The 21,989-nt window shown below is 59.1% G+C and overlaps 2 protein-coding genes across 2 annotated transcripts; both read left to right on the top strand.

Annotated features, from left to right (window-relative positions):
• The first annotated feature begins 1,002 nt into the window (after positions 1–1,002).
• ANKRD24 (ankyrin repeat domain 24) lies at positions 1,003–8,466 on the top strand. Its single transcript, XM_086627702.1, has 19 exons — positions 1,003–1,071; positions 2,176–2,306; positions 2,384–2,472; positions 2,807–2,871; positions 3,112–3,169; positions 3,250–3,320; positions 3,565–3,671; positions 3,763–3,950; positions 4,496–4,524; positions 4,682–4,774; positions 5,257–5,361; positions 5,476–5,520; positions 5,640–5,738; positions 5,815–5,887; positions 6,000–6,121; positions 6,207–7,445; positions 7,882–8,019; positions 8,107–8,172; positions 8,389–8,466. Exons 1-19 carry the CDS (start codon positions 1,003–1,005, stop codon positions 8,464–8,466), a joined length of 2,865 nt encoding a protein of 954 aa, XP_086483828.1.
• Positions 8,467–9,586: 1,120 nt separating this feature from the next.
• On the top strand, positions 9,587–11,842 carry EBI3 (Epstein-Barr virus induced 3). The gene is made up of 6 exons (XM_086627924.1): positions 9,587–9,686; positions 10,371–10,595; positions 10,688–10,805; positions 10,913–11,085; positions 11,395–11,558; positions 11,690–11,842. The coding sequence occupies exons 1-6, from the start codon at positions 9,587–9,589 to the stop codon at positions 11,840–11,842; spliced, it is 933 nt and encodes a 310-aa protein (XP_086484050.1).
• Positions 11,843–21,989: the final 10,147 nt, after the last annotated feature.

Below are 21,989 nucleotides of genomic sequence, written 5' to 3' on the forward strand. Positions count from 1 at the left end.
AATGCACTCAAGGGTGCTCCCAGGGCTGTCGTTGGGAGCAAGGCAGGGCAAAAGCACAAAAGGCAGCGCCGGGGAGAAGGAAATGGGTCCCAGATCCCCTCCCTGTCCCCTCCCTGGGGATGGCTGCCAGTTTTCCAGCTGCCACAGCCGGTGGAGCCAGCATGTCAATGCTCCTCAATTATTCAGCACCAGCCTGGCACGGTGTCACAGGCTCTCGCCATCCTCCACACTGGGCAGGGAGTAACAGTGCTGTCCCCAGTGCCAATGGCAGCACCAGACAGACATGTGCACTGGGACACATGGCTGGAAACACATGGCGACAGGGTGGAGTCTGTGGGCCTGCCCTGCTCGGGGTGCTCTGTGCCTCAGTTTCCCCACACTGCCCTGGACACTTCTGTGAGTGGGGAGGGCTGAGAGGCTCCTGATGTCCTGTCATCCCTGGGGCTCTTCCAGGGACTCTTTGAATTTTGGGGTTCCCTCCTTGAGGGGAGTTTGCTGAACCCCTGAGATGCAGGTAAGGGGTCCTGCCCCTCCCTTGGCCCCAGGGCAGTGGTGGGAGGTAAGTCTGTGCCCCCCAGGGCAGGGCACGGGGTCCCATGTCGCTTTCCTCAGAGTGCAGGATCTGAGTGGCAGTGGGATGCTCATCTCCTTGGTTTGGGGGTGCATTGCTGCCTCACCTTGAGCATGGGGTGGGAAAGCTGCCCCCCCAAAAAAAAAAACCCTCCCACTTCAACTGGGACCACCCTGGGTGCTGGGCCCTGACTGGGAACTTGGTACCGGCTCCGTGGCAGGGATACAGGGATGCCTGGAGCTCTGGATGCTGAGAAGGGAGGGAAGGAGGGGAAAGAAGGAGGGACGGAGGGATGGAAGGAGGCGGATCCTGGCTCCCACTGCGGCAGGACCCGGCCCCCGCCCGGGCAGCGATGCAGGACCGAGCTGGGGTCTGGGGTCCACGGCCTGGAGCCCCAGCCTGCCCTCGCCCAGGCGGGGGGCAAGGAATGCATGGCTGCCCGCCGCCTCCTCCTCAACACCATGAAGCAGATCTGCCTCTGTGCCGCTGCCTCCTTCGCGGTATGTCCCAGTCCTCCATCTCCGGCCCCCTGGGTCCCGTCCTCCAGGGTAAGCCGTGTCACCCCCATCCCACCCGGACCTTTCCGTCCCCATCCTGGGGCTCAGCTGCGTCCTCTCCAACCTGCTTTGTCCTTGCATGACAAGGGTGGTGGGGGGGAACGGGCACCACCCTCCCAGTTTGCCCAGTAACCCTGGGAGACTGGTTTATTCCCTGCCCCTGGATGGGGTCCGCTGGCCTCACTGGGCTGAGGGGGACTTGCAGGGGCACCAGGCGGGTGCAGTGGCATGGGCTCCGTGCCAGGCACTGGACAGCGGGCTGGGGAGGGGCAGGATGCAAGCAGCTCCCAAAAGGTGACATCCATTTCCTGCTGCCGCGACCGCAGTGAGCTCCAGTTTGTTGTCACCAGCTGCGGGGTGAACCCAGGGCTTCCCGTGCTGGTCCTGTCCCGCTGCGGGTTGTTCCCTCGGGATGGAGACACGTGGGATCACTGGGTCCACGAGCCCCCATTCAGCCCCGATCCTGTGCAGGGTTGTGCCCTGTATATGCCAGGGAGGCTGGAGCCATCCCAGGGGACTTGCTCTCGCTGCCAACTGTGCTCGCCCTGGCTTCATCTCTTCCTTTTTGGGGAGCACAGCAGGGCTAGGAATGGGTTCAGTGGGGAGACGTGGGCAGGGATGGGGCTCAGCACCCCAGGGGTGCTGGCTGTGTTTGGCATTGGCGTCACTGGGGTGGCAGGAGCAAACCCTGGGGCAGGGGCAACCAGGCAGTGTCAGCTCGCTCCCGAATCCGAGCTGGTCACAGCCTGGCCCGTCCACAGCTAAGCTGGGCAGCTCTGTAAATCTCCTGGTCTGTGAGCTGCAAACTGCGAGGGGGGGCTAAAGGGGATCCTCACCCCAGTCAGCTGTCCCAGCTAAACCCTCCATACCTGGGGACCAGACACCACAGCCCCCAAGGAAGGGGTTGGCCCGGAGATGGCCACCCCAAGGGATAGGAATGGGTGGAAGATAGCAGGGATGGGGATGAGGACAGGCACCCGAGCCCAGCTGCCTGCCTGTCCCTGGGGACAGTGCGCCCATCACAGCCTCCTCTTGGCTTCATTGCAGAGCCAGGACTGGACCAAGAACGATGAGAAGCTCCTGCAAGCTGTGGACTACAACGATGCCGGGAGGGTGACATCTCTTCTTGTCCGCAAGGGCCTGGTCGCCACCAAGCTGGACTCGGAGGGCAAATCGGCGTAAGCACTGACCCACATCCTGGGGACACGGCTGGGGACCAGGGACGTGATTCCAACAGCCCCTGGTCTTGCTGCAGGTTCCACCTGGCTGCCATGCGAGGGAACGCGGACTGCCTGGAAGCCATGCTGGCTCACGGCGTGGATGCCATGACCAAGGATAGCTCGGGTAAGCACATGACTGCCACGCACCCCTGGCTAACACCATGGACCAGCCGGGGCCACCAGTGCTCCCTAGTTGTTTGCACACTGCTGGCGGGTGTTGAGGCTGAGGGGACAGAGGGGACGGCCACGCTTGTGGGAGCTCTAAATTGTCCCAGCTTCCTACAAGGACTCAAGCACTGACCGATGGTGCTCCTGGGGATGTCCCGTTCCCATTCCCATTCAGTCTCGGTCCAGCAGATCCTCCTGTGTGCACATCCATCCGTCTGTCACCCAGCCGGTCCCCTCTGCCACAGACCTGTTGTCTGTTCTCTGACCCATCTGTCTGTCCCTCTCCCCAGGTTACACTGCCCTGCACCTGGCATCCAAGCACGGCCACCCACAGTGTGTCAGCAAGCTGTTGCAGGTACCTGGGCTGGGATCATGGTGCTGTGAGAGAGGGAGGGTGCTGTGCCAGCGAGTTGTCCTCTCTGTCCTTCAACTCCATTCCCTCACCATCGGTGTTGGTTGACATGGTGGTTCCCGGCTCTATCCGGCACTATGTGGTGCTGCCCAGCACCTGCTTGGCGCTCCACCGTGCCAAGAAGCCACGAGCAGTCTGTCTGTCTGTCCCCTGTCCTCCTGTGAGCCAAGCTCTCTCCCTCAGGCCTCCTGCCCTGTGGATGTGGCTGATGGCAGCGGCCGAACAGCGCTGCACCACGCAGGTGAGTGGGGACGGTGCCAGCCCTGTGCTGCTCATATCCCCGTGAGAGGTATGGCGCTCAGCCTCTGTCCTTCTCCCCAGCGGTCAGCGGCTGCATCTCGTGCTCGGAAATCCTCTGTGATTTCAAGGCTCCCTTGAATGTCAAGGACAAGGTGAGATCCCTCTGCTCCTCGCCCTGCAATGCTGTGCAGAGCAGCAAGGGGCCAGGCTGGGGCTGCTGCTGACATGCAGCAGCTTCTGGGGTGGGATGCAGCAGCTGGCAGTACCTGGGGTTCCTGGGGTGAAAACACGGCCATGAAGTGGGACGTGGAAATCTGGGAGATAACAGGAGCGGGGTGCCCCATGGTGGGATCCGAGCCTCGTCTGCACAGCCTCACCCACCCTGACCTTGCCCAGGATGGCTCCACGCCGCTGATCCTTGCGGCTAAGATGAGCCACTCCGAGCTTTGCCGGTACCTGCTGCACCGCGGAGCGGCCATCAACAGCCGGGACCTGCAAGGGAGGTGAGACTGCACTGGTGGGGGCTGGGGGCAGACGGGGAGACAGAGGGAGCAGCCCCCCTCATCTCTCTTCTCCTCTCCCTGCTCTGCTCAGGACAGCCTTGATGCTGGCCTGTGAGAACGGCAGCGTGGAGACAGTGGAGGTGCTCATCAACGCTGGTGCCCGGGTGGCTGTGGTGGACTCCACAGGTCACGATGCCGCGCACTACAGCCTGGCCACGGGGAACGCTCTCATCCAGCACTTCCTACAAGAGGCGGCTCAGCGCCGGTCCTGGGCCAGCGGTAAGGCAGCCGTGCCGTCCTGGTGCTCCTTGTCCACAGGGCATGGACCTGTGGGGGTGTCTTCAGCCTGCAGGGTGCTTTGGGGCTGGAAGAGGCTGAGCAAGACTGGGGGGCACGTTCCCCCTTCTCCCACAAGCTGGGGGTGCCTTCACCTGTGCTGTCACCAGCCGAGGGCTGGGAGGTGGTGCTGAGCCTCGGTTGCCTGTCTCGGTGTCTTGCAGATGCTTGCACACACGTGTTCACATGTGTGTATCAGCGTGTTTGTACATGTGTCTGCGTGTGCATATCTGTGTGCATGTGTGTCCTGGTGTCTGCACACACGTGGGCATCCCTGCAGTTACACATCCACATATATCCCCCATTTGTCTGTCTGCACACGTGCCCCTTGTACACACACGTACCCCTCTGTGCACACACGTGTGCGTGTACCCCTGTACGAGCATATTCTGAGGTGCCCCTGCACCCACGTGGGCTCTGCCTGCCATGCCCACCCCTACAATCCCCTAAACCTCCCAATTTCTCTTTCCTCCTGCTCTGCCCCACAGAAGAGGAGTCAACTGAGCAGACGTCCCAGGTAAGGGCCTGCCTGGCTGCCCTCCTCTTGTCAGGGCTGGCCCCAGCCCCTGAGTGGGGGTCCCCAGGAGCCCAGCGGCTCTCCAAGGTGGTGACAGGGCTGGAAGGAGGGAGGCTGCTTTAGATGTGATGTCCCCTCTGCTCTGGTGTCTCCGCAGACATCTTCGCCCAGCCAGTCGTCCGTCAGGGAGAAGAACAGCACCCCGAGGAAGAGAAAAGCCCCTCTGCCTCCCCTGGGCGCCCCCAGCCAGGTGAGAGAGGGGTCCCCCTTGGCTCCACATCTGTACCCAGCTTGGCAGGTGCCGGGTAGCTAAACCACGGTCTGCTCAGGCAAACTTCTCCAGCTTCGCCTGCCTCTGTGGAGTCTTCGTCCCCATTCCCGGGGTGCCTGCAGCACCCCAGGCCCCAAGGTCCTGCAGTCAGCAGGGCAGGGGCTAACAGCCCCTTCCTATCCACGCCGTGGGCACATAACATTCCTTGCTCGAGGGGCTGTGCTGGCATTGGGGGTCCATGTCCTGCTGGAGCCTTTCCTTCTCTGGTGTCAAAAAGTGCCCTGCGCACCCCAGAGCGTGGTTTGCCCATGAGGGCATGCGATGCCCAGAGATCTGCCACAGTGCCTGGCTGGGCTCAGCCTGCCACAGCCCCCCTGGGGAGGATGGGCAGGAGGGGAGCGACAGTGGGGAGGAGGCTGGCAGTGCCTGGCACTGAGGTTTGGCAGCTGCTTGTCTTGCAGGAGGACCGGGACGCCTACGAGGAGATTGTGCGGCTGCGGCAGGAGCGGGCCCAGTTCTTGCAGAAGATCCGGGGCTTGGAGCAGCAGGAGAAGCAGAGACAGGAGGTACCAGGGAGCCATGGGACTGTGGGGGAGATGCCACCATGTCCCTAGGGAGTGGAGGGGACGGGAGGGATGACAGCATTTATCCCTCCCTGTTTTCTCTCTGTGTCCTGCTAGCGGGCAGAGCTGGACGAGGGCTCCCTGCGCTCCATGGAGAAGCAGGTGAGGCTGGCAAAGTGGTCATGGGCGGCCTTGGCTCTCTGAGGGGCCCTGGTGCTGGGGATGCTGTCAGGACTATGGTGGGAGCGAAGGGGACCCCACACCTGTGTCCTGCCCCACAGATCCAGGAGCTGGAGGAGCAGCTGGCAGCACGGGATGGTGAGAAGGAGCGGCTGGGCAAGGAGGTGGAGGCTCTGCGGAGCCGCTTGTCCTCACTGGAGGTAGGTGCGGGTAGCAGCTGGCAGTGCCAGGGGCTGGGGTGTGCGGGGGCTGATGCCTGCCCCTCTGCACCCCCAGAACGAGAAGGAGAACACGAGCTACGACATCGAGACACTGCAGGATGAGGAGGGAGACCCACTGGAGTTCCCAGGTAGGGCCCTCTCCAGCCTCCCAAGGTCCCTGTGGGGCTGGGCAGCCCTCGGGGAGGTGGCACCCTGCGGCGGAGAGAGTGGGCATGGCACCAGAGTCCCTGCACCCCGCAGGGGCAGAGCTGCTGCTCTCCAAGAAGACTCTGAGCCCCTCAGCTGAAGAGCTGCTGGCCACGCTGCAGGGGCAGGTGCAGTCCCTCACTGTGCAGAACAAGGAGCTGCGGGAGAAAATACAGGCAAGTCCCTGTCTGTCTGTCTGTCTGTCTGTCCCTCCCTGCCTCCATCCCCTGGCCCCCCATGGCCTCACAGTCTCCTTGGCAGGTGCTGGAGAACTACGAGCGGGACGAGAGCAACCCACCCACCCCAGGGGACTTCGTGCCCGCCAGCCTCTACAATGCCCTCCAACGCGAGCTGGAGCGGTTGCGGGCGCAGTGCTCGGAGCAGCCGCGGGCGACGGATGCGAGGGATGAGGCCGGTGGGCAGCCGGAGGGGCACAGCGGTGCCTTGGAGCAAGCCCCAGAGCAAACGGTGGAGGGGAGCGCGGTGCAGCGGGTGGCCGAGGAGCCAGCCTGGAGCTGGGGCGAGTGCAAGGCGGCACTGGGCGAGCTGCGGGCGCCGCAGACGTCCTCCTCTGCGGCTGAGTGTGCGGCTGGCGCTGAGCTGGCAGAGGCCCGGGCGGCCCTGCAGCAGGTGCGGGCAGCGCTGGAGGAGCGGGAGCAGCAGGTGAAGGAGCTGCAGGCCCGTTTGGAGGCCAGCACGGAGGCCATGGAGGTGACGGCCTCCCTGGAAGAGGTGTCGAGGGAGAAGGAGGCTTTGCTGGAACGCTGCGGCCGCGCGGAGGCAGAGGCGGAGGCCTTGAGGCAGGAGCTGGAGACCAAGACGCGGGACTGGCGGGCAGCGGGTGGCCCCGAGCCGGAGCCGGGGGTGCTGGAGCGACGGGTGGCGGAGCTGGTGCGGCAACACGAGGAGGTGACGGCCCAACTGGGGCAGCTGCGGGAGACGCTGGGTCGCCGGGACGCCGAGCTGGGCACCCTGCGGGAGCAGCTGGCCACCCATCCGGTGGCACGGCGGGAGCACGAGGAGACCCTGGCGCGGCTGCGGCAGGCGCAGGCGGAGGTGGAGGACCGGGTGCCGCCGGAGGAGCACGCCCGGGCCATGGCGGCGCTGGAGGAGCAGGCGCGGGCGCTGCGGGAGCGGGCGGCCACGCTGGAGGCGGCGGTGGAGGCCAAGGGGCGCGAGGCTGCCCGGCTGGAGGCCGAGCTGGCGGCGGCGGTGCCACGGGGAGAGCACGAGGCGGCACAGGCGGGGCTGCGGGCCGAGGCGGCGGCGCTGGCCCAGCGGCTGGGCGAGCTCTCGCGGCGGCACGAGAAGACGTGCGAGGAGGTGTTCCGCGTGCAGCGGCAGGCGCTCTTCATGAAGAGCGAGCGGCAGGCGGCGGAGGAGCGCCTGGCCGCCGCGCAGAAGCAGCTGGCGGAGGCGCGGGACGAGGCGCGGAGGCTGCGGGAGCTCCACGGCCACGCCGAGGACTCGGCCCGGCTGGTCAGGGACAGGGACAGGAAGGTACGGGGACAGGGAGGAGGTGTCGGGGTGGTGACGGGGTCCTGGGATGGGGAATGGTGGCCTGGGTGCTGCTCGGGTGAGCTGAGCTTGCCAGGTCGCAGGGGAGATGCGCTGGCAAACGAGCGCACACGCGTGTGCACGCTCACAAGTGCACGTGCTTGCACATGCCTGCATGCACCTGCACGTGCGTGCACGCTTGCACACGTAGGCGCACGCACGGACACGCACACGTGTGTGCTCCCCTGCGTGCGGACTCGCCGCTGTCCCGGCTCTTCCCCTTTTTTACATCCCAAGCTGAGACTGAAACCGAGGGCAGAAGTTGGGGGGGTTGGAAAGCCCCATCTCTGCCCCTGCCTGGGCACGGGGACCACCCTGGGGTGGCAGCGGGTGGACCCAGGGGAGTGGGGGCTGAGGGGTCCCTGTAACCTTTGTGCAGATCACAGAGCTCTCCAAGGAGGTCTTCAGGCTGAAGGAAGCCCTGAACGCCCTCCCCGAGTCCCGGGGACCACCACAGCCACCCCCCGACACTGCCACGCTCCAGGCCAGGATCCGTGCGCTGGAGGAAAAGCTGGTGGTGGGTACTGGGGGGTGTGGTGGCCATTGCCTGGTGGGGTGTGGGCTTCTGCAAGCCCCCAGCTTAAACCAGTCCGCTGCCTTGCAGGAGACAGAAATGCGGCACAGCAAGGTGGTGACGCTGTACCGGAGCCACCTGCTCTATGCAGTGCAGGTGAGATGGGGACATTGCTGTGGGGGAATTGGGGACACCAGTTTGGGGGACCGGGGCACCAGCCAGCTACACGTTGGTGCCCACGTGTGTGGGAGGCAGCAAGGGGCTGGATCCAGGGACTGCCAACCCAGGGGGGCTTGGGCCATGCGCAGAGGCTCCCTGCCATCCCCTCTGCTGTCCCCACCGCTGTCCCCTCCGATGTCCCCACCACCCCAGGGCCACATGGATGAGGACGTGCAGAGACTCCTGTACCAGATCCTGAGGATGCAGCGGCTGCAGGAGCAGGGCAGATGAGCCCCTGCCAGCACGGTGGTGCTACTGGGGTCGGTGGCACAGCCAGTGACACGGTGGGGGAGGGACAGGCCTGTGATAGCACCTTCTGTGCCCCTTTGCTTCTCCCGGCAGTGCCCTGTCACTGGCACACGCACCCCCCACACACACCCGCCCAGCGCTGGGGGCCTGTGCCAGCCCCACTGTGCCCCACACACCCCAGCACAGCAGCAATAAAGTATTTATACTCACGCCAACGGGTATGGCTCATCTCTGGGGGGGACGAGGGTGGGCGCAGGGTGCGGGGGGCTGGGGGGAGGTTGGCAGAGCTGGGGCTGGCAGGGAATCGGTGCCATCATGTCCTCCAGCCCCGATGTCCCCACATGGAGTGGGTGACCATGAAGGAAGCGGGGTGGTGGCGTGGGAAGGATCGAAACCCTCTTGGCCAGAGCCAAAACTGCTTTCCTGCGGGTCCGGGGCAGGCAGGGGCCCCGTGCGCAGGGGATCCCTGCGGAGCCACACTGGGCGGTGGGTCCCCACTGGGAATGGTGTTTCCTGCGCGAGGAAGTGGGCTGAGGCCGGCCGGGGCTGCGGCTTCCCGCGCCGGCAGCGACAGAGCCTTTGGTCCCAGATGCCTGGCCCTGCTGCGGTGAGCGTACTGGGGGAGAGGGCTCCCCATGGCGCTGGGGGCATAGGGGGGTGTCGGGGGGTAGGGGTGGCCCTGGGAGGTGGGGACCAGCTGAGTGCACTGGCCCCTTCCCTGGTGGAGGCCGGAGCGATCTGAAACCCTGATTCTGGGCACGGGACCACAGGGGTGGCTGCAGGTCCCTGTGGGAAACCTCGGTCACAGGGTGCTTTTGCTCCCACCTCCACCCATCCTCCTTCCTGGCAGCAGGATCCGGCCACTGCAGCGAGAAGCCATCCTCTGTCCCCAGGGTGTGCAACAAGGCCAGAGGGGAAACTGAGGCACAGCACTGTAGGGGGGCCAGGAGATAGGTTTGAACCCCTGGCTTTAGGGCATTGTCCCTGGACCACCTGGGAACCTGCGGCCATGGTGTCCCTGCAGTCCCCTGCCCCGGGGTTTGACTGTCCTGCCTGCCCCACAGGTCCCTGGAACCGGGCAGCTCCGCCGAGTCTCCCTGACATGAAGTGGCTTTGGGTGGTGGCTTTTGTGGCACCTGCCTGCACCGTTCCCTACAACGGCACAGCAGGAAGCTTTGGCGACGGGGACAATGGGGACAGAGGTATGAGGGCATGTGGGACAGGGGATGGGGGGGACTTAGGGGGATGGGAGGGCTGGGGACAGAGGTAACAGGGGCATGGGGACTGTGGAGGGAGGGGTTGGGGGGACTAGGATGGAGGTTGGAGGGAGTGGAGGTGGACTGGAGGGCTGGGGCAGAGGTATGAGGACATGGGGAACTGGGGATAGAGGGACTAGGGGTCTGGAATGGAGGTACCGAGGGATCCAGGGGGACTGGAGAGAGCAGGACTGGGTAGACTGGGAGTGGAAATGGAGGGAGCAGGGATGGAGGTACAGGGGCACCGAGGGGACTGGGGACACTGAGGGGACTGAGGGCAGAATTACAGAGCATCTGAGGATAGAGGTATAGGAACACTGGTGGGATTGGGGATGTGGGGGGACTGTTGAGGGAGGAATAGGGACACTAGGGGTCTGGGGACATGAGGGGACTGAGGACAGAGGCATGGGGGCTGGGGGCATTGGGGAGGGACAGGCACCAGGGTGCTGGGAACAGAGTTGGGGGGCCCAGGGAGGCACAGACCCTTCCTGACCCAGTGTCACCCCCTACCACTCCCTGCCCCACCATGCGTGTTCCCTTCACCCCCCTGCCGGGGACCGCAGAGGGGAATGGGAGGAGGGGGGGGTTGCACCAGGGGGTGCAGCCCGTGCCCACTGCCGTGTCCCCCAGGCCACTGCACCCTGCATCATGGCACCCTGGGCACCGAGGTGCTGTTGCCATGCCCGGCCGCAGCGGCAGGGCTGGCTGAGTGGCGCCGGGGGGAGACGGTCCTGGGAACATATCCTGCTCCAGGGCTGGCCCTCCCCAATGTCAGCCTGGCCCACGAGGGCCACTACAGCTGCAACCACCCTGGCACTGGCGAGACCTGGGCCACCATCTGCCTGCGGCTGGGCTGTGAGTGATCCCGGTTCTCCCCGTGGCCCCCACTACTGGCTGGGGTTCCCCTGGGGAGACGGGCAGCGGGGTGATGCCCGTCCCCTGCCCAGATCCCCCTGCACTGCCTGCTGTTGAGTGCTGGGCAATCAGCTACCCCCAGACAGTGAACTGCTCCTGGGTCATGGCCCCCGAGCCGCTGCTGGACACCAACTTCGTGGCCACGTACAGGTCAGTGGGGGGCCCCGAGCCCTGGCTGAGCTCCCCCGTGGCTGCCTGGCATGTGGGGCTGCAGGCAGGGGGGTGCCCCTCGCCCAGCTTCCCCTGCCACCCCCCAGGCACGGTGTGTCGAGGGCCACGGAGATGGGCGAGTGCGTGCGCACGGGGCCGCGGAGCTGCTCCTTCGGGGACGTGCAGATGTTCTCCCTCACCCCGTACGTGGTGAACGTGACGGCCGTGAACCCCCTGGGCACTGCCTCCAGACTCCTGCCCTTCCTCCTGGAGAACATCAGTGAGTGGTGCTGGGACCGCCCGTGTGCCCCACAGCCCCCTCGCCCTTAAACCCCCACCTCCCAAACAGGACACCCGGGTCTAATCCAGCCCTGGGGCTTCCTTTGGGCCTTTCTCTTCCCGTTTGCTCCTCTACTTGGGATGCAGCAACATCAGTGCAAGGATTTGCTGGGTCTCAGGCCACCTCTGCAGCCTGGATCGCACAGCTCCATCAGCGGGGCTGGAGAACACGGCATCACCATCCCCAGCAGCCCTGTGCCAGGTCTCCCAGCCAGCACCTCACACCTTCCTTGTTTTCCTGCTTTGTTAGTAAAGCCGGATCCCCCTGAGGACCTGCGGGTCTCGCCCATCCCTGGGGAGACCAAGAAGCTGCTGCTGGAGTGGAGCCCACCAGGGTCTTGGCCCTTCCCGGAGTACTTCCCACTGAAGTATCACATCCGCTATGCCGGGGAGGAGGGCTCTGGCACCAAAACGGTACTGTCCCCCCGCCGCTGCATCCCCCACCCTCCCCCACATGGTAAACTGAGGCACAGCTGAGGGATGCATCCCAAAGCAAGGCTGTCCTGGCCCCCCTGGGTGCCCCTAACCCTGCTGTACCCACACAGATCGGGCCGTACATGCAGACATCCTACACTCTGACGGGAGTGCGACCTGGGACCCTCCACCACATCCAGGTGGCCGCCAAAGACCTCGCAGACTCCGGGGAGTTCAGCGCCTGGAGCCTGCCCGCCTCGGGGACCCCCTGGGTGGAGCCGTGACAGCAGAGCAGGGCCGGCGTCCCCATCCCCACCCCACTCCTCTCTCTTGTCCCACAAAGGGACCCCCCGTGTCCCAGCCACTGTCCCCGTGTCCCCCAGCAGCGCGGAGCCATCAGTACTGGAGGGACCCACGAGAAACTGGCAATAAACTGGTGTGAGGCCCTGACCGCCCCCCCCCCGCTTTTGTGATGTTCTCCACGGGGCTGCTCCCTTCTCTGGCTGTAAGGCTGCGGGCAGAGGGGAGGGCACGGGCTCTGACTGGCCTCCATCACCTCAACTGGTCCAAACTGGTCGCTGTGGAGGGCCCAGACGGGTCACTGTGCCCCCCCCGGGGCCTCAGCTGGTCCCCGTCACCCCTCCACGGCCCAGACCGGGCCCTCCACAGCCGGTACGGCCCCCGCGGCGCCACTCCACGGCCTGAGGCGGCCTCCAGGGCCCACACCGCGCCCAGACGGGGCTCTGCGGCCCGGCCCGGCCCGGCCCGGCCCCGGTGCTGCCGCCTGGCGGTGTCGCGCGGCGCCGTTCGCACACGCGCAGCGCGAGCGCTCGTGCTCGCCGCCGCCTCCCCGCGGCGCCGCGGCAGTACCGCAGCCGGGCGCCGCACGCATGCGCACAAGAAGGGGCCGGAGCTCGTGGAGCGCATGCGCAGTGCGCCCGGCGGGGCGGGCGGCAGCCCGCAGGTTGGCGCATGCGCAGTGCAGCCGGGCCGCGGTGAGCGGCCTCCCGGGGTGGCTGACAGCGTCGCACGCCGTCACAGGAGCCGCAGTTTTTGGCGTAGCCCTCTTCGAACTCCTCTTGTTCTCTCCTAATTCCCTCCCGAGGCGCTCGTGTTTTTTTGTCTGAGCCTTCTTTTGGCCTTCGGGCCGCTTCAGGGCCTCCCTGCTCTCCTCGCGAGGCCTGCTGAGTTCTTCCTTATCTCTAGAGCTCCCTTTGGATCCCTCTTCCTCCTCCAGAACCCCTCCTCACATCTTCGCTGTGCCCCGGAGCAGTTTTTGTCCCCTGTGCTCTTTTCAGTCCCTGCCCTGTCATGACACCTGTAGTTTGCTCAGGTCCCATCTTGAGCTCCTCGTTGTTTCCCCAGGGAAGGGAAGGTGAGGGCCACCAGCGACTTTCAGTCCTGGTCCCTTCCGTGTGGGAGGCCCCAGGTGATGGGTCTCCGTTTCGGACCGGGGCTCTGGCAAAGGTGAGGGTCAGGTGGCAGAGCAAGCACAGAGCCCCACGAGCACCCTCACCCCAGCACAGCCCTTTTCCAGGGTGCTCGAGAGGCCCTGCTGATGTCCAGTGTTCCCTGCGGCTTTTAGCAGGCTTCGCCAGCGCCCTCCGGAGAGCCCCAGGGCCTTGCCGGGCTTTGCTGGTACCTGCGAGCAGCCCTGCTTCGCTTCAGAATTCCCTGGGTCCTTTTCCATGTTTATCTAAGGCCAGGTTGGATGGGGCTTTGGGCAACCTGGTGTAGTGGAGGGTGTCCCTGCCCATGGCAGGGAACTAGATGATCTTTGAGGTCCCTTCCAACCCAAACCATTCCATGATTCTATGATTCTATGATCCAAAGCCTGGACAGGGCTTTCCTGCCCTCCAAAGAATCCTGGGGCTTTCTCTGGGCTTTGCCAGGGCGCGGGGCCTTGCTGCCCTCCAGAGTTCCTTGGCACCTTTGCCAGCCTTCGGAGGAGCCTGGGCAGTGTCCTTCTGCCCTTCAGAGAGCCCCAGCGCCTTCCCCAGACTTCGCCTGAGCCCGGGCAGGCGTGCTGTCCTTCAAGGGCGTTTGGGAGAAGGGCTCGTTTATCTCCTGCAGTGAAGTTCCATCTCGCTCCAGCTGATGGCACGATTGGGAGCATGTAGAGCAGAGATTTTCCCCAGGAAGATAGATGGCATGTTGGACAAAGTCCCAGTTCTGCCGCTGGAGTATTTGATACTGTACAGCGTGGGTCTCAGCCTCGCACCACGCCAGTATTCCCACCAATAATGAGTTCAGAGAAGAGCCTGTTTCTTATAAAATGGGAAAATAAATATGAGCCAGGCCAAGTCACGAGGTCAGAGATGAGACAAGAGTTATCTGCGGGACAAGCAACCAGCAGTTTGAGGCTGTACAGGACTTCCAGACATAGGAATGGGCTCCCACCAGCAGGAGTTAATGGTATGTCAGTCCACAGGAGAGCTTCCTTCCATAGCACATGTGTGTTTGAGGCAATAATCCCTCCAGGGTTTCAGCTCCTTCTGTGCCTGACTTACAGCTGTGTAACCTTCCAAACACACAGCAAAGGCATTTTTCTCTGGGAAAGTGTCAGCTCCCTTCGGCCTCATGCTGACAATCGGCCATTGTGTGTCCATTCGGTGATCCACAGCCCGCTAAAAGAGACTCCAAACTGGCTGGGCTGAACACCTGGGCGTTCCTGGTGCAGTTGTGTAAGTCAAACAGCCTTTGAGTTAATATTTTGGTGTATGGAGTGAAATCCGGTCTCTGGGATGGGAAGTCTGTGCAGTTTCGAGCAGCTAATGGCTCAGAAATGTGTGTAGGTTAGGAATGCATGTTTACAAGGTCTTGCAACGGCAATAATTGATTGTACATATGGGGACAAAAGTGCACCTCCTGTTGTTCTTTGCATTTTGTGGATTCTGCTGTTTGAGGAAGAAAAAAAAATATTTATATTACTTATTTCAAGGAGGCAGAGTTGTTTAATACTTAAAAGCCAGGAGCAATGGTATTTTTTTTCCTGGCTCTGTCACTTGCATCACAGTATGACCTTAGGAAGCACATGGGCTTTGCTGCGAAATTTCTGTGTCTTTGGGATGAAGATAATAACTAAGACCTCACGGGATGCTGGAGTGAAACTAGTTAATAAAAGAGATCTTTAAGCTTTTTGTTGATTAAGATCTTAATAAAGCCATTGCTTGCAACACAAGGTTTGCATTCTAAAATCAGTTTAAAATGCAGCGTAAACTCCACATTCTTTCTAAAATGTGATGGTAAATTCACGAGAGCTTTTGCAGGACGGTTCCTGTCACCTGAACATCATGTGTAGTTTTTGTTTGTTTTCTCCTCATACCTTCTTAATAAGAAAACTTTGAATTTGGATTCTGATTAAAAAATGTCCTTGGCAGGGCAGTTTTTTTTATTGTTGCCTGGCAGCTCTCAAAGCTTTCACAGATGTTTCTCCATCATTTGCATTCAGATTCTATTTCTGCAGTTTTCTCTGTCACCAAAATACACCACTTTGTTAATTTTTTGATGGAAGCGGAGGTTTTGGAATACAAGACAACTGAGGCAGGCAGTGTGTGCTCAGTTATCCGTGCTCCGTAGCTGGAACAGAAGTTTTCTGGGAACATGAGAGCACACACAACTACAAGACCAGCCCTCTTAGTCAATGAAACCGTGGACCAAAGTTTCCTGAGCTCCTTTTCCGACAGGTAGAGATTGTCTCTGAGCATGTTGTGGAAGGGACCTGCACGAAGGGAATGACTAGGGTCACTGTGACACCACACATGGTTTTTTGCTGCTATGTCATAAGGTGATTTAGCTGGGTTTTGTATGCCAGCAACCCAGCTGGTGGCAGGGAGTGTGTAACTAAAGCCGTGTTTGGTAGGAAAGGAGCCTGCATACCCTGACTTTCCTGGGTGGAGAGCTTGGCAGTCCTCAGATAGTTCCTTTCCAGCTTGGGTTTTTCTTTGGCCTCAGGAGAAGAGGCCCACTGGGGAGCTGCCCGTTACAAACCTTGTCTCTATCTTCTTGCACCTTCACAAGGCTCCTGTGTTTAGTCTGGGGCTTGCTGTAACTTAGCAGCATTAGGTAACTTAACAATTACAGTAACCTGCAGGAATGCCTGAGCGAAAGCCCCTCTGTGCCAGGCAGAGGGGCTCCACTGGGGAGGTGAGTGGGTCCATGACGACGTTGTACCCTCTCTCTTTTCCTTTTACAGCACTTCGAAGTCTAATAAAAGCTGCCGATTCCCATTTAATGGATAACGTTGGTTCCTAACAAGCTCACCTCTCTCTTAAAAAGCCAACGTTGGTCTCAGGAGATCTAATTTAGGAAGCACGTGTAAGGCAAGAGTGTCCTGCAAAGGCCTCTGGGGTGGAAGCCACACCATGCAGTACTCCAGACTGGTTGGCTGCCAGAGCTCAGAGTATTTTTATCCACCAGCCAAGCTGCCAGAGGCTCTCCGCAAGCTCTGCACCACCTGAGCATTGCGGAGGACAGACTGGCCTCTAAAACAGGCATTAATTCTTCCCGAGTGGTGCAGGGGCTCCCCGATGGCAGCAGCCAGCAGCAGGCACTGGTGGTGGAACACACTGGGCATCACAAACAGAAGCTCGAGCCCAAACCTTGTCCTACAAAGCGCTTCTGGTGCCAGCTCTGGTGCAGGGTCAGCACCCGTTCAGTGTGGTCCGCTGGATCTGCAGTCTCCTTCCTCTGTGGGTCCTCTGTCCTCTTGCCCCAGGTGGCTTTCTGAAGGTGTTGGTACTGACCTGAGGGACCAGTGGACTCGGTTATTCCATTTGTCCTTTGCCACAGGGCTGAGTTACCACCTGCGTTTTCTCAAAGCTTTTGCCAGAGGATGACGTAGTGCTCCAGAACTCAGACCCTTTGATCCCTTGTCAAACTGTTCCAGCAGAGGCAAGGATGCGTTTCACTAGAGCAAAGCAAAAAGTCTCTATTCAAATACAGAGGGGAAAGGCCTCTTTTGGAATGTGTGGCCATATTTGGGGGTGGAAAGGTCTAATACAGAGAAATCTCTTTTCCCAGCAATGACATTTGATTTCAGGATACTTCCTGTAAGGCACCATTGTCCTCCTCAGAGTGGTGAGTGATGTTGGAGGACACGTGCATTATTAAATTTAGTAATATGGAGAGGATGTAAGTGTTACTATGGTCATACCACTGGTGTAACACACGTGTGAACGGGCAGTCAGCAAAGGTCACTGTTGTATATCGGTGTGCGCTTGTAGTCACTGCCCGTAGCCGCTTGCGCTCCGAGCCATCTCGAGTACTGGGTGTGCACAGCGTCCTCCCTGGACACCACAGAAACTTCCAACCTGCCATTTCCACTCTGCAACAAGGCAGAGGGATCCATCCCTCTGTGGGCTGTTGTTTGTGCGAGTGGCACGTCTGTGTCGGAGCACCGCAACAGCAGGACATCCGAGAATGCCGTTGTGATGTGAGTGACATAAAGCTCGAGGGGGTCTTGGGTGTCCGGAGACAATCAAGTGACATGAAAGCAGACAGCTTCGCCCTGTTCAATATGGTCTTCTTTAAACTATGTTTTTACTTCAGATTTGGGCTGCCAATAACTCATTCAAACAATGATCTAATGCCTATGTGAATGTTTGTAAAACCTCACTGCTCTGGCAGGTTGAGCGCTTGCCAAAAAGCAATCACATGTAATTAGGGAGAAGGAATTTGAATATACTGGCCTTTCAGTGCAGCATATTTTTCCAGTTGTGTTTGTACCATTTTAACTATCTCATTAACCGGGGTTTTGCTCTGTGTTGGGGTCTGCAGGACTTGCTCCTGTCTTCAAAGGAATCTTCTCTGTAGACAGCACTGCCAAAAACCCGTCTAAAAACTACCTGGGATGCAGATACCTGTGCTGGACTGTTCCTGCAGTTGTGGCCAGTGGCATCACTGGCTTGACTTTCGAGGAAAGTAAGAATGTAAGGAACTCCTTATATACTTCCCTGGGGCTGCGGTGGTTCTTAGAGGGAATGGTCAGAGACTACACTGTGATCAATCAATGGCCATACCACGTCTGGGAAGAACTTTGTTCATGTCCGAAAGCAAGGCGGAAATATCTCAACTAGTTTCCCTTGCGTGCAGCTGGTTACTGCTCCTTGTCCTTGGTCAATGACAGAAGATTAGATCTAAGGAAGAAATTCTTCCCTCTGAGGGTGCTGAGGCACTGGAGCAGGTTGCCCAGAGAAGCTGTGGCTGCCCCATCCCTGGAAGTGTTCAAGGCATGGAGGATCTGACAGACAAGGCAACAGATCCATGGAGACCCTTGCAGACAAACAGCATGTGACAAAGGCTGCCCAGTGAAGGGTGCAGCAAAAGTTCTCTGGAATTTTCCTGTGCTCAGAGGGTGAACACTGAGCTGTTTGCAGCTTCTGTAGAGTGATGGGTTAACCTTGCCGGGCCCCAAGTGCCCACTAAGCTGCTTCATCACTCCGCTCCTCAGCAGGACAGGGGGAAGAAAATAAAATGAAACACTTGTGGGTTCAGATAGAGGCAGTTCAATAAAGAAAAGCAAAGGCCGTGCGCAGAAGCAAAGGAAATAAACCAAATTTATTCTCTACTTCCCATCAGCGGTTGATGTCCAGCCACCACCTGGGAAGCAGGGCCTCAGTGCACGCAGCAGTTGCTTCAGAGCACAAACACCTTAATAATAAATGCCCCCTCTTCCTCCTCCTTTCTCTTAGCTTTTACTGCTGAGCATGACGTCATATGGTCGGGAATTTCTGGCCATCCTGACCGTGTCCCCTCCCAGCTTCTTGCCCACCTCCATCCTCTTTGCCCTTGAGGGGAGGGTCAGAGAGACAACCTTGATGCTGGGAGCACTGCTCAGCATTAGGGTGTGTTATCAGCACCCTTCTAGCTACAAATGCAAAGCACAGCACCATGAGGGCTGCAATGGGGAAAGTGAACTCCATCCCAGCCAGGCCCAATACATGTAGTCATACAGCAGATTGGGCACAAACCTCCCATCCTGACTGCCCGGGCTATCCATAACCTCTCCATGTATTTAGCCGTCGACAAAGGAAGGGTGTGCTCTTCATTTATCCGTTGGATCCCACTGCCTGTGGTCTGTTCTTACCAGTAATTCTACAGGCAAACTCCAAAACACCCGACGGGTTTGTACAGAAGCATGGTTGGTAACTCTACTCAGGAATCCAGGGACACACACAGGTCAAGTCCTTTGAGACAAAGTCCTGTTATTTATGGGAGGAAATTTCTTCCTGAATGTGAGAGAGGTGGATTCTGCTCTACACTGACCACTGGGGCTTGAAAGCCTAATTTCCAGCCAACAGTCATCACATAAACTTGTGCTGAAGAACCTGACCTAGTTTGAATAATTAGAGGTAATTGTCAGCTCTTTCCAAATGACAAAACCCTTAATCACCAGCAGATGCTTAGCCAGCCTCACAAAACAGGCTGGAAACCCATAATGGGATGGGAGTATTGTTGTCCCAGAGGCACCAAGTTTCAGGAATGGGCAGGAATCTTCCTTAGGGTTTTTTCCAGTACATGGTCAGAGGCTTGGACTGGGGCACCAGTTCAAGCTCATGGACTGGGCATCTTTCCAGAAAATCTGTAACTGTGCCATGAGCACGTAGATGACTGACACTGAAGTATCAGAGAACAATTCAAGATGGAGCAACTTTGAAATGGGGAGCTGAAAATTTGGGTTGCTCCATGGGTTTATGTTCCAGATCCTTGAATCTAGACTGAGATCCCTAAGCTAGCCTGGAGTTTCCTAAAGCTTTTGGAGCCCCAGGCATGGAGGATCTGACAGACAAGGCAACAGATCCATGGAACTGTCTGCCAAGTGCACTTCTGGGAAGCTAAGGCGGCCTCGAATTTCAGTGGAAACCCCAGAAGATCTCTGGACAACTGGTTCTGTGAGCTGAATGTGGGAACTTTTGACTTGGAAGACTGGTATTTTCCAGTCCGTTTTATTGGAAGGGCCTGGACTCCCAAGTCCTGGTGGCAGTGAGGGAGAGCTGAAGGACAGTGGGAAGGGAAAATGCAAGACTGCAGGAAGCTGGGAACTACTCCCAGTTCTGTCTGTGCATCTCACCTGTCTGTGACCCAACCACCTTTACAAATCCTGCCACCCCCTTCCCTGCACACGGTTGTTTTCTCAGCGTGAGAGGAGAGACTGCTGCAATAAGGCCAGGTTGGATGAAGCTTTGAGCAACCCGGTGTAGTGGAAGGTGTCCCTGCCCATGGCAGGGGGGTTGGAACCAGATGATCTTTGAGGTCCCTTCCAACCCAAACCGTTCCATGATTCTATGAAATAAGAGGGGTTTTGGAGAGCTGACTTTAAAAAAGGACCCTGTGCAACATCTTCCCTGCTCTGACTTAAGCTGCAAAGAGCCAACCCTCTACTCTCCTGCCCCATCCATTCTCCAGAGGAGAATACTTCTGAGCGCCATGATCCTGCCTTGGTGTATCCCCGGGCCATCTCTCTCCCCCAAGAATGTCTCCCTGACTGCTCCTGCTTCTGCCGTGCAGCATGCAACGGATCACAAGCTGTGTGTTTCCATCATTGTCACTCAGGGATCTCAGAGTGGTGTTGCAATCTATGACTTTCTTAACCTCTTTAAGCCCTGGCTTATTCAGCCAGGGTTTAGTTTCTTTGGCACTTAGAGATAGCAGCAGCACTATTTCCATCAGAGGTGCTCCAGCCCTCTGGATCATCTTCGTGGCCCTCCTCTGGACTTGCTCCAATGGCTCCATGTCCTTCTTATTTTGGGGACCCCACAGCTGAATGCAGCACTGCAGAAATGTGTGTCTCTGGTAGGGTCTGAACCCACCAGAGAATTAACCTGGATTGTTAGTTCCTTTATGTTGACTGCAAAGTGAGATCTGACTCACAGTTATGTGAAATTTAGGAAAAGGAACACTCCAAGATGATGTGAAGGGGACTGGCTGAGGGGAAATGAAGGGTTTGCTGGTATGATGCTCCCAGGCAGTGCTAAAACATAATGGATGGACAGGGAGCAAGCCTGAGCATTTGCAATATTCCAGGAACCAGGGCTCCCAGGGGTGTTTCGCCTTCTGTACAACTAGATGGTGAAAAGCGTAGCAAAGGTGGGAAACCCCTGGAAGTGGTCAGAGCAAGGAGTTGTCCTTCTACCCAAGTAGAGCTGTGACAGATGGACTTTCCATAGAGAATTCTGTAATGGAGCATTGAGATTGCTCTGAAGTGCCTCTCGGCACATTTGGTGCGTTTTACAGCACACTGGTGTTCATCTATTCCTGTGTCACCTCCTGCAGCGGGACTAATAATCGAGGATCCTGACTCTAAACCAACGACTCCCTTGGGAACGTGTCTGGGATGAGACTTATTCTGGGGCTTTGAAGCGGGCGGTAATGTGGAAACAGTGACACCAGTGCAGTTCCCATGAACTAGGGGGTCTCCCACGCGGGCATGGGTGTGGAGCTCTTCAGCCAAAAAAGTGTGAAAAATGAATCGTAACACCTTTGGGAGAGGTCAGTCTTCCCGTGATGTGTTTGTTTAGGGCTCGGCCGTTACCGCGATGATGCTGCCACTGCAGGAAAAAAAAGCCCAGAGCAAAGGCCCAGTGTGTGGTGATCAAAGGGGACGAAGAGGATGAAGAAGTCTCCTCCAGTCACACAAAGAAGGACAGCAGAGAGGCACTTCCCACAGTTCTGCGAGGACATTCATAGGCAGCAACTTGCAGACTGGGGAGATCGCAGCTCTCCTAAACCCTTTGTTTGGTACATATTGCCTTCCCCAGGTCTTGCTGATGGTGTGACAAACTCCTGCTCTGTCCCACGAGGTCTGCAGATGACAGCAAGAGCCAGAAGCTGTAGAGCCAAGAGTCTTTCCTAGAGCAGTGCCTCCAGCCTCCTTGCCACTGCTGATGCCTTCCCAGGTCTGGTGAGTCTCTGTCGAGTGCTTTGCACCCTCCCAGCCATGCTCACACCTCGACGCCAGCTTTCCTGTGGCCTGGTTCTTTTGCTGCCCATTCAAGTTGCCTCCTCTGCATCTCCAAATTGCTTGGGAAAAGGTTGGCTGCTCCCTAAGGTGCAGACAGCTGGTGGGTGAGAAGGACAACGCAGCTCTCCAGGCAGGGTCTGCACCCACCAGGGCCCAGATGGAGATGGTCACCAGTGACAGAGCTGGAGACGGGCTCACCTTGGATGTAACTCAGGCAGGACTGAGCTGAAATGGAGCTCCTGGCCCAGGGGCAGGGTGTGAGCGAGGTCCCCAGTGAGGCTGGTCGGGGGCCATTAAGTCCTGTTAGTGCACTGGAGACCTTGACAGCGATGCGTTGGTCGCACAAGCTGGATATGGCCTTAAGCAAAGGCTGTTTCTCCACTGCTGGCTCCTGCCAGATCTTCCCAGCCCAGACTCAGAGCCTCATACACCCTTTAAGGTCTGCTTTTCATGTGTTTCTCTCCCCAAAG

Source organism: Tauraco erythrolophus, chromosome 28, assembly GCF_009769465.1.
Source record: "Tauraco erythrolophus isolate bTauEry1 chromosome 28, bTauEry1.pri, whole genome shotgun sequence".
NCBI lineage: Eukaryota > Metazoa > Chordata > Aves > Musophagiformes > Musophagidae > Tauraco > Tauraco erythrolophus.